Source organism: Gigantopelta aegis, chromosome 10 (assembly GCF_016097555.1).
Source record: "Gigantopelta aegis isolate Gae_Host chromosome 10, Gae_host_genome, whole genome shotgun sequence".
Lineage (NCBI taxonomy): Eukaryota > Metazoa > Mollusca > Gastropoda > Neomphalida > Peltospiridae > Gigantopelta > Gigantopelta aegis.
This window is the reverse complement of record NC_054708.1, coordinates 91118423-91130629: the sequence shown is the minus strand read 5'-3', so window position 1 is coordinate 91130629 and position 12207 is coordinate 91118423. Positions and strand designations below refer to the sequence as shown.

The window sequence follows — 12207 nt, the reverse complement described above, 5'->3', positions numbered from 1 at the left end:
ACGCCTGATAATAATAATAATAATAATAATAATATAATAATAATAATACATGGTGAGTTCATGTTCCGACTGTTTATTATTTTATTTCAACGTATTCGCGGTTATTTTCGTCATGAAATAATAAAAAATTTATTATTTGCCATGTATATAGCTGGCCCTCATTTGCCAAGTCTCTATACACTGCGATCGTTTATATAAAATTCAAAAATACATTATACGGTTGTCGTATATATAGCCTCATCACTACGAGTTTGTTTTGCCATATTTTTCATGACTTTTCACAAGAAGACTTCCAAATTTTAAAAATGAAGTGTTTCATGGAATTCCCTCGACCGTAGTTCAATTAAAATGTTTTGGATCATACAATAACTAGGTTTGATATTCCAAATGAATGTAATTTCCATTTATAATCCATATTTAGAGAAATAAGGCCCACTAAATCCGTGATTGAGCGCCTTTAACATGTAACATAACTATTTTAATTTACTCTTATGAAGTTCTGTTGATTACGATATGTGAAAAATGTTTACATTTGATGCAAATGATATATAAAAATATTGGCCATTTTAATTCAGTGGTGGACTTCAAAACATGATAAGTGGCTTCCAAACACAGTGCGATATGCACATGCAACAGTATTGCATTTATAACTTAAACAGATACTTCAATAAAATATCCAAGCAGGTGCATACAATCTTAATTAAAAGTTCAGTAGAGAGTGATAAATTACTGTTATTTTACATTTCTAGTAATCAAAGGTAGGCTCCTAAAATAAATATTTCACTACTATTGTCCTTAGTTTAAGTGCACTGTGCATCTATCTTCAAATGTGAACTTTGAGCACTGCATACTACAGCCTTGGCTATACCAGTCATGGGGTACAAGTTGGACTATACCAGTCATGGGGTACAAGTTGGACTATACCAGTCATGGGGTACAAGTTGGACTATACCGGTCATGGGGTACAAGTTAGACTATACCGGTCATGGGGTACAAGTTGGACTATACCAGTCATGGGGTACAAGTTGGACTATACCGGTCATGGGGTACAAATTGGGCTATGCCGGTCATGGGGTACAAGTTGGGCTATGCCGGTCATGGGGTACAAGTTGGGCTATACCGGTCAAGGGGTACAATTTGGGCTATACCGGTCATGGGGTACAAGTTGGGCTATACCAAGGATGGGGTACAATTTGGGCTATACCAAGCATGGGGTACAAGTTGGGCTATACCAAGGATGGGGTACAAGTTGGGCTATACCAAGCATGGGGTACAAGTTGGGCTATACCAAGCATGAGGTACAAGTTGGGCTATGCCAGGCATGGGGTACAAGTTGGGCTATGCCAGGCATTGGGTACAAGTTGGGCTATACCAAGCATGGGGTACAAGTTGGGCTATACCAGTCATGGGGTACAAGTTGGGCTATACCAGTCATGGGGTACAAGTTGGGATGGAAAATGTGAGAGTAAGAATCTGAATGTTAAGCAAATCCATGAAAGGAGTTTTGATCATAGATTTAACAAAGTGTTGTTATGGCATTAAATTAAAAAAGTTTTTTTGTAAAATATAAAAGAAAGTATATAATAACTACAGAACTTCACATATGTTGTTTTCGCTTCCTATTTATTGCACTCATTTATTTTGCGAAAGAACTTACCACTTTATCGCTACGCGGTCTCGTGGTATATATTCTTGCGCAAAATAAACTTGTGCAATAAATAGGAAGCAAAAACAATGTATGTGAAGTTTTGTATAAAATTTGTATTGGTTCATGCACTGAGGAGCAATCCATAAAGTACATGTATGTAGCCCCAATTGAGGGGGGGGGGGAAGGGGTGTTCGGGTATTACCTACAAAGTGTACTGTAGAGGTTCTGTGACAGAATACATATGTATGTAGCCCTGAGTGAGATGAATCGGTGTGTGTACTACCGGGCAGTTGGTGTGTGTACTACCAGGCAGTCGGTGTGTGTACTACCAGGCAGTCAATGTGTGTACTACCAGGCAGTCGGTGTGTAGTAAGTGTGCCGTACAGTGACTCGGGAGATCCATCCAAAATAAAAGTAGTATCATCTGCATACTGCAAAATAAGATATTCGTCTCCATCAATATAAATTCCCTTAATATTCTTGTTATTGTGTATTAAAATGGCAAGTATTTCTGCACATATTATAAAAATGTAGGGTGATAACGGATCGCCTTGTCTGCAGCCTCTGTACAACTTAAAACTTTCTGATAGATGTCCATTTTGGATTACAGCTGAAACTAAATTTTTATACACTGTTTGTATCCAGGTTTTTATTGAACACTTAAAATTAAAAATGTCTAGAGCTTTTTGAATAAATTTCCAGGATAAGGAGTCAAACGCCTTTTCAAAATCAACTAATAATAGCTGACCTGGTATTTTATATGTTTCTGTGTATGCATAATGTCAGATATCAACCTTATATTTTCTCCTGTATATCTTCCCTTTATAAATCCTCTTTGATCTTTTTCAATAATTTTGTCCAATACAATGTTTGGAATGTTAACGATGTGACACCAGACTAAACTGATTGTGTAATAGAATCACTGCATCTCGATCCTACTGTGTAATAATATGCCACTTACAAGAATTGGGCAATTTCCATACCTTTTGATGCTTCTAACACATTTATCGGTCAGTAACCTACCTGATTTGACATCATTAACACTTGATGATAGTGTTTATACAGTGTGGCCTGTATTAACAGACCAGCTATCGTTAAGACTTGATGATAGTGTTTATACAGTGTGGCCTGTATTAACCGACCAGCTATCATTAAGAAGCTCATGGTGCTCCAGTATAACATGTTGGGAGGACGGAGAGGAATTAAATCGATCAAGCCCTCCGAATGACTAAATGAGGGGGCAACCTCAACCTCGGGAGACCTACCCCAGGAGACCAACCCCAGGAGACCAACCCCGACAGCCCCCAATAGACAAGGTTCCAGTATGAGCTACATTTCGGCAAGTCAGAATTACTTAAATAGCTCCATTTCTATTCCATGAACCGATCCAAATCATACGCCAAATTACCTCATGAAAACTGCAATCTTTTATATTTTGGATAATCCTACGCAACATTCATAAGCACCACGTATGCCCCCGTCCACTACCAACCCAGACGGGCTGCTGGGGCTCTTGTGCACTTGCCAGTGTGGGCGGTCCCTCCTTCCACCCACCCCAAACCCTTTCCTGTCCTGGACAGAGGAGCTGGCATTGGTCAACACCTGCACCCATGACAGGCGTGTGCTAGAACAGCTTGCTCTAAATGTGCATGTTAAATCCTTAGACAAGACCAGAGAAATTAAGGTCAAGTTGTTTAAGGCTCTTGGTCAGGAAAATTCAGTTCAAAATTTTAAAGTGTATTTAAAATAAAGAATAAAACCAATCATTTAACCAATGTACACTGAATAAATATGAAAAGTGGTTAATGTTTCCATTAAATTATAACTATAAAACTGGAAAAAATGTCTGCTTTTAAAGAAACCTATTTAATACATCATGTATTAAATTATAGACCTGTACATTTCTGCAAAATTGTCACAAATATACATAACAAGTGCTTAATATACTGGATGGTTGTTGGGGTACACTGTATACTTTAACTTTTAAGTTTTCTGTCATTTCTGGTAGACCCAAATAGAGTGGGAAAGTCAGGGTCTTAGTGGCTCTTGTCTCCGAGAATATTGCTCTATTTTGATTACAGGCAGTTGCTAATAAACTTAAAAATTGATGTTTATCTACTGTTTGATATTTTAGAATTGTATAGTGATGTTTGAAACTAGCATAGCGAATCATGACGCACTTCCCATACTTGACATTTATCCCAGATAGTCACTAAGATACATCAAGACCAAAAGTAACAAATACGTCATATTCAACACCAAATGGTAAAAGATTTAACTGGTAAAGCAAAGAGTTGTTAAACAAGCCTCGTTTCAGGTCCCAGTGGTGGCGGTGTGTAACTCTGGGTTTCACTGTATTTGTTCTCTGGCCTGTAGGAGTTCCACTCCATCACATTACACGTTGTGACATTCCTGTCGCGACACCATGTTCGGACGTCGCTAATGTGGAAACATTCGTCTTACAGGGGATGACAGCTCCTGACCAGGTAACAAGCTGTGAGAAGGTTGCTCATTAACTGATAATTAAACACAGTCATTAAGAGATCAGTCTATGCCTAATGAAGTGTGGCGCGGCCCAGGCAGGTTCGGTGGTCCCGACCAGGAAAGATCTGTGTGACTGATCGCTTGTCAGACCACCTACATGTACCATCTGGTTCGAACAGCATCTTGTCAGACCACCTACATGTACCATCTGGTTCGAACAGCATCTTGCTGAAGTCAGCCACCAACTCCACTCTTCTGTCAGTTGTTTCCCAACAGTATCTATAGCTTGCTAATGAAATCTTAGCTACAACTGGACATCTGACTGGGAGATGTACAACAAAGTGATTGGATTTAATGTGGAAATTTGAAAGAAAGTGATTGGATTTTGTTCTGGAGATTTGAAAGAAAGTGATTCAAGTATTGTGAAGTTGTTTGTAGACACACATTTGTGTTGTTACATTTATGTAACAAACTGTAGATATGCTTGGGAGGACATGCACATTGTAGATACACACATTTTATTGTCTGGATGCATGTCAACACAGGACAGATATACAGGCACATGAATGTGGTGAAATGTAAAAGCCACACCAGAGGAATTTACATGTAATGTCTTGGCTGTCAATTTACCAAGGATATACATATATATACATGTATTTTCATGTTCGAATGTAAGTAAGATCTACTTGGGATTGTATTTCATACATGGATAGTTGTCAGACGACACTGGAGTGTTTTTCTGTATGATCATCATAAAGTAACACACACAAGGACGGTGCGTGTGTTAAATATTGAGTGAAGAGTTTCTTCATCACCGTGTGATCTGTGTGGTATTACATGTTCTCTGTTATAGATGTGAATTGAAACAAGAACAGCACGTTTTTCATTTGATAATTCAGCTAACAAGTTTCACCTCACAGCAGGCTTGCTTCATTCCTCTTCTTTACATGGTGAGCTGTGAGTACCTGCTGTTTACGTGGTGAGTTGCAAGAGACTGAAGCACACTATAACTGTTGTGTTAAACGTACAGGAAAGTGGTGTGCTGCTTTCACTGCAAGCAGTAATTACTGTAGACTAGTTAAAAACACAAACATAATCCGTAAAGGGGCTGTCCACCAGTCTGTCTCAACATGGGACAAATGACCACATGCAGACTGAGTGTGAGCTGACTCCCAGGTCTGATTCACATACATTTGTTGAGGAACTCAGAAGGCGCACATCACACAGTTTCATGTGACTGTCATCAACATATTACCACAGCATTGGACAACGGCTGCAGTTTGTGTTTTAGGTTTCATCTTTTAACATAGTCTGCATATTTTCTCCTGGGTCAAACACTGTATGGCTAGATTATCAACAAATGTTTGAAGTTATAAATATTGACCATACATCTTGTAAGAGTTTGAAAAGGTCATAGTGGAATTTCTTTGCATTGGCCGACACCTTTGATCTGAACAGACCATCATGTTTGAATCAATATATAACGTGTAAAACTGAATCATAACTATATTTCATAACTGATTGTGTTTCACTTATACAAGAACATTCTTAACTGGACTTCTGGTTTTTTTTCCAAAGTGTATTTTTGTGCCAGATATTCATGTCATTGTTTGGATATTTTAATTAGGGCCTGCTGTGTTGGCTTGTTAAGAAGATAAGTACTGTGTTTGCTTTTAAACTTAGCACTTGTTTGCTGGCTTGTCTGTGGTGGGTGAAATGCCAGCTGTTGACCTTTCTGCCTGAAGAGTTCTTACAATGTAAATTGTTCCTATCACAATTCTGAAGGCTAGTGGATACAGATTGAAAGTGTTTTTGTATTGGATGATTTAACCTTGGTGTGATCGTTTTACTATTCTTTTTATTCCAAGTCATATTTGCAGTTATTTTACATTGTGCATCTCTACTGTTCGCATTTAGTCACAAGCCACAAGCTATTTGCTGGTGAACTGAAGCTCTCCAGTGAGAATACGTGATTCATTATACATTGAGGCCGGCAGCATTGTGTTTCCGTTACGTCTGAGTGTATAGGAAGTGTTGAATCAAGCTAATATTCGGACTTGACTGTCAACACCATAACACAACTCGATAAATATTGTCACAGGCTGCTTTTGTGATTCTGCTTGCGCTTCACACACATTTTTAATTTTTTTTTTTATAAGTATATTTTGTGTGATTTGTGTGACAATGTCAACAAGCAGTGCAGATTACGATGATGATGTTTTTGAAATTTTGTCCAGTTTCCGTGGATCACCTAGAACACGGAAAATTCTTCTGTCGGTATGATATTTTTTAACATTTTGACATTTATTGCACATGTACACTAAATTCATCTAGGAACCTAAATAACAGTTATATAGGTTCCTAGATGAATTTAATATACACGTGTGCCATTTTTACCATAGAAAAATGTGCAAATTATTTTTTCTTTTAAATGTTTTGTATAGAAATAAAAACATGTACATATATATATTCTAAACCAGATTGGGGATGAGTGGGTTGTTATTATTAATATTATTAAATTTAAAAGATATCCTCAAAGATTTAGTATGTGAAGTTTGTATAATATTCACACATATATTATAAGCAGTTATAACACTGGCAATCTATGTTCATAAACATCTTTAGATACTCGGTTCTCGCACGACTAGATATTTATTTTAATGCGCCAATAACAAATTTATTTTAGAAGCAATTTTGCAGATTTGTTATTATTTTCAGTTTATTCAAAGTGACAGATTTCAATTGTAGTTACTGGGGTTCAATCCTATAGTGTGTAATTTGTTCTCTTCACAATTTATTAAATGTTTGGACTGGTCCAGAAATTCTCATCTGTGTTGGGAGGCAACTGTTTCAATACCTTAGTAATGTCCCACTGAGATCATTAATAATGTGCAACAACCCACAAAGAATATTTTGATTTGAAAGTCCATCTGCACGGCAAGAATGAAAATATATACATGTATATGGTGTATGAAGATATATACATGTATGTGGTGAATGAAGATATATACATGTATGTGGTGTATGAAGATATATACATGTATGTGGTGAATGAAGATATATACATGTATGTGGTGAATGAAGATATATACATGTATGTGGTGTATGAAGATATATACATGTATGTGGTGTATGAAGATATATACATGTATGTGGTGAATGAAGATATATACATGTATGTGGTGTATGAAGATATATACATGTATGTGGTGTATGAAGATATATACATGTATGTGGTGTATGAAGATATATACATGTATGTGGTGTATGAAGATATATACATGTATGTGGATATATACATGTATGTGGTGTATGAAGATATATACATGTATGTGGATATATACATGTATGTGGTGTATGAAGATATATACATGTATGTGGTGTATGAAGATATATACATGTATGTGGTGTATTAAGATATATACATGTATGTGGTGTATGAAGATATATACATGTATGTGGTGAATGAAGATATATACATGTATGTGGTGAATGAAGATATATACATGTATGTGGTGTATGAAGATATATACATGTATGTGGTGAATGAAGATATATACATGTATGTGGTGTATGAAGATATACATGTATGTGGTGTATGAAGATATATACATGTATGAGGTGTATGAAGATATATACATGTATGAGGTGTATGAAGATATATACATGTATGTGGTGTATGAAGATATATACATGTATGTGGTGTATGAAGATACATACATGTATGTGGTGTATGAAGATACATACATGTATGTGGTGTATGAAGATACATACATGTATGTGGTGTATGAAGATACATACATGTATGTGGTGTATGAAGATACATACATGTATGTGGTGTATGAAGATATATACATGTATGTGGTGTATGAAGATAGATACATGTATGTGGTGAATGAAGATATATACATGTATGTGGTGTATGAAGATATATACATGTATGTGGTGTATGAAAATCTATACATGTATACATGAAGAAAAAACCCCAAACTGTTTTGCAAGGTGAACAGTTTGCCACTTTCCCAAAAGTTTGCATGCGAAGATATCAAAAGCTACAACTAGCAAAATTCACTGGTTAATGTGATGTCAATAAAGTGACCTGACTTCAGTACAGATTGATTCCATTGTTTAGGAACGTGCTTAATATACACGTAGTAGTGTCATACTTAGGTTAAACAGGGTCGTGCTTGAAAACTGACTGAACACTGTGTACCACACCTACACTACCACTGTACCTCTGTACCTCCGTACTACTGTACCACTGTACCTCTGTACCTCCGTATCACTGTACCTCCGTATGACTGTACCTCTGTACCACTACCACTGTACCTCTGTACCACTCCCACTGTACCTCCGTACCACTGTACCTCCGTACAACTGTACTCTGTACCTCCCTACCACTGTACCTCTGTACCACTACCACTGTACCTCTGTACCACTGTACCATTGTACCTCTGTACCTCCGTACCTCTGTACCTCTGTATCACTGTACCACTGTACCACTACCGCTGTACCATTGTACCTCTGTATCTCCGTACCACTGTACCACTACCACTACCTCTGTACCATTGTACCTCTGTATCTCCGTACCACTGTACCTCCGTACCACTGTACCTCCGTACCACTGTACAACTGTACTCTGTACCTCTGTACCACTGTACCTCCGTACCACTGTACCTCTGTACAACTGTACTCTGTACTTCCGTACCACTGTACCTCTGTACCACTGTATCTCTGTACCTCCGTACCACTGTACCACTGTACCTCTGTACGACTGTACCTCCGTACCGCTACCACTGTGCCACTGTGCCTCTGTACCTCCGTACCACTGTGCCTCTGTACCACTGTACCACTGTACCTCTGTACCACTGTCCCACTGTACCTCTGTACCACTGTACCACAACCACTAGCTGTACCACTACCACTGTACCTCTGTACCACTGTACCACAACCACTAGTTGTACCACTACCACTGTGCCTCTGTACCTCTGTACCACTGTACCACAACCACTAGCTGTACCACTACCACTGTACCACAGACACTAATCCCCACTTGTTTTTGGTTGCTGATTACAAAAGTTACAAGTACTGGAAGCAGTATACTTTATTTTATATAAAAATAAATTTGTTGGTGTAATCCTATGTAAAATGTGGTTCTGAAACCATAGTAGAGTTGGGTCTTTCAAAATCATAAATGGCAGTCTATAATACTTTGCCCATTTTGAAGTAGGAAAACAGCATCCTTCACGGGAATATTTCAATTGTGATGTGGGAACTACAGTAGCATTATTCAGTACTTTATATATTTCTCTACTTCCCGATTTGTTTTTCGTAAGAAGCTTTATTTTCGAAGGAAATACTGGATGTTTGTTTATTTAAATTTGTTTAGTTTCATATAAATAATTTGATTGCACATATTAAAGACACATATCTAAAAAATTAATTAATAATACTTTGCATACATTTGGAATTGGGACCACCAGGGAACATTTTGTTCGGTATCTATACAAGTTTCAGAGATCGCTACACAATTTTAAAACATTAAACAGTAGTTGCTAATCAATTTTCAGTTGACTAGAAATATCGCTAGTCAATATTTTGAAAACAAAATGTTCCCTGGCCACCATTTTAGGTCTAATACATTAGACCATAACCCTAGTGCCAAGTTGAGTGTTGGACCATCAGTGTTTGTGTCAGTCACCTGTTACAATACGTGTATGTTTGTGTTGCCAGGACCACGATCTGAAGCAGAAGATCGACCACGAGATGAAGATGCGCGAGGGGACGGCCAAGCTGCTGGCCGCGTCCAGACACCCGCCCCAGCTGCTGGAGGCCGCCAAGAACCTGCTGACGTCGAACACGCGCATCTACGCATACATGCAAGAGCTGCAGAAGAGGAAGACCGATGAAGTGATGGGCAAAAACCAGTACGTAGCCACTCGGTAGACTCACTGCAGCAGTACATAGCCACTCGGTAGACAAACTGCAGCAGTACGTAGCCACTCGGTAGACAAACTGCAGCAGTACATAGCCACTCAGTAGAAACACTGCAGCAGTACGTAGCCACTCGGTAGACAAACTGCAGCAGTACGTAGCCACTCGGTAGACAAACTGCAGCAGTACATAGCCACTCGGTAGACAAACTGCAGCAGTACGTAGCCACTCGGTAGACAAACTGCAGCAGTACGTAGCCACTCGGTAGACAAACTGCAGCAGTACGTAGCCACTCGGTAGACTCACTGCAGCAGTACGTAGCCACTCATTAGACTCACTGCAGCAGTACGTAGCCACTCGGTAGAGAAACTGCAGCAGTACGTAGCCACTCGGTAGACAAACTGCAGCAGTACGTAGCCACTCGGTAGACTCACTGCAGCAGTACGTAGCCACTCGGTAGACAAACTGCAGCAGTACGTAGCCACTCGGTAGACAAACTGCAGCAGTACGTAGCCACTCGGTAGACAAACTGCAGCAGTACGTAGCCACTCGGTAGACAAACTGCAGCAGTACGTAGCCACTCGGTAGACAAACTGCAGCAGTACGTAGCCACTCGGTAGACAAACTGCAGCAGTACGTAGCCACTCGGTAGACACACTGCAGCAGTACGTAGCCACTCGGTAGACAAACTGCAGCAGTACGTAGCCACTCGGTAGACAAACTGCAGCAGTACGTAGCCACTCGGTAGACAAACTGCAGCAGTACGTAGCCACTCGGTAGACACACTGCAGCAGTACGTAGCCACTCGGTAGACAAACTGCAGCAGTACGTAGCCACTCGGTAGACAAACTGCAGCAGTACGTAGCCACTCGGTAGACACACTGCAGCAGTACGTAGCCACTCGGTAGACACAATGCAGCAGTACGTAGCCACTCGGTAGACACACTGCAGCAGTACGTAGCCACTCGGTAGACTCACTGCAGCAGTACGTAGCCACTCGGTAGACTCACTGCAGCAGTACGTAGCCACTCGGTAGACTCACTGCAGCAGTACGTAGCCACTCGGTAGACTCACTGCAGCAGTACGTAGCCACTCGGTAGACAAACTGCAGCAGTACGTAGCCACTCGGTAGACTCACTGCAGCAGTACGTAGCCACTCGGTAGACAAACTGCAGCAGTACGTAGCCACTCGGTAGACTCACTGCAGCAGTACGTAGCCACTCGGTAGACAAACTGCAGCAGTACGTAGCCACTCGGTAGACAAACTGCAGCAGTACGTAGCCACTCGGTAGACACACTGCAGCAGTACGTAGCCACTCGGTAGACAAACTGCAGCAGTACGTAGCCACTCGGTAGACACACTGCAGCAGTACGTAGCCACTCGGTAGACAAACTGCAGCAGTACGTAGCCACTCGGTAGACAAACTGCAGCAGTACGTAGCCACTCGGTAGACACACTGCAGCAGTACGTAGCCACTCGGTAGACTCACTGCAGCAGTACGTAGCCACTCGGTAGACACACTGCAGCAGTACGTAGCCACTCGGTAGACACACTGCAGCAGTACGTAGCCACTCGGTAGACAAACTGCAGCAGTACGTAGCCACTCGGTAGACTCACTGCAGCAGTACGTAGCCACTCGGTAGACTCACTGCAGCAGTACGTAGCCACTCGGTAGACAAACTGCAGCAGTACGTAGCCACTCGGTAGACTCACTGCAGCAGTACGTAGCCACTCGGTAGACAAACTGCAGCAGTACGTAGCCACTCGGTAGACAAACTGCAGCAGTACGTAGCCACTCGGTAGACAAACTGCAGCAGTACGTAGCCACTCGGTAGACTCACTGCAGCAGTACGTAGCCACTCGGTAGACAAACTGCAGCAGTACGTAGCCACTCGGTAGACAAACTGCAGCAGTACGTAGCCACTCGGTAGACAAACTGCAGCAGTACGTAGCCACTCGGTAGACACACTGCAGCAGTACGTAGCCACTCGGTAGACAAACTGCAGCAGTACGTATCCACTCGGTAGACACACTGCAGCAGTACGTAGCCACTCGGTAGACAAACTGCAGCAGTACGTAGCCACTCGGTAGACAAACTGCAGCAGTACGTAGCCACTCGGTAGACACACTGCAGCAGTAC

At 40.7% G+C, this 12207-nt stretch overlaps 1 protein-coding gene across 8 annotated transcripts in view; it reads left to right on the top strand.

Annotated features, from left to right (window-relative positions):
- The window catches only part of LOC121384211 (rhotekin-2-like), a 145647-nt gene that overhangs the window by 94418 nt on the left and 39022 nt on the right, over window positions 1-12207 (top strand). For 7 of the 8 annotated variants that reach the window (XM_041514487.1, XM_041514494.1, XM_041514493.1 and 4 more), the window contains one exon: window positions 9866-10059. In XM_041514487.1, the coding sequence (XP_041370421.1) occupies window positions 9866-10059 (194 nt within the window). Of the gene's footprint in view, window positions 1-5102; window positions 6410-9865; window positions 10060-12207 lie in introns of those variants that run through there. The other variant, XM_041514492.1, reaches the window with a different exon arrangement.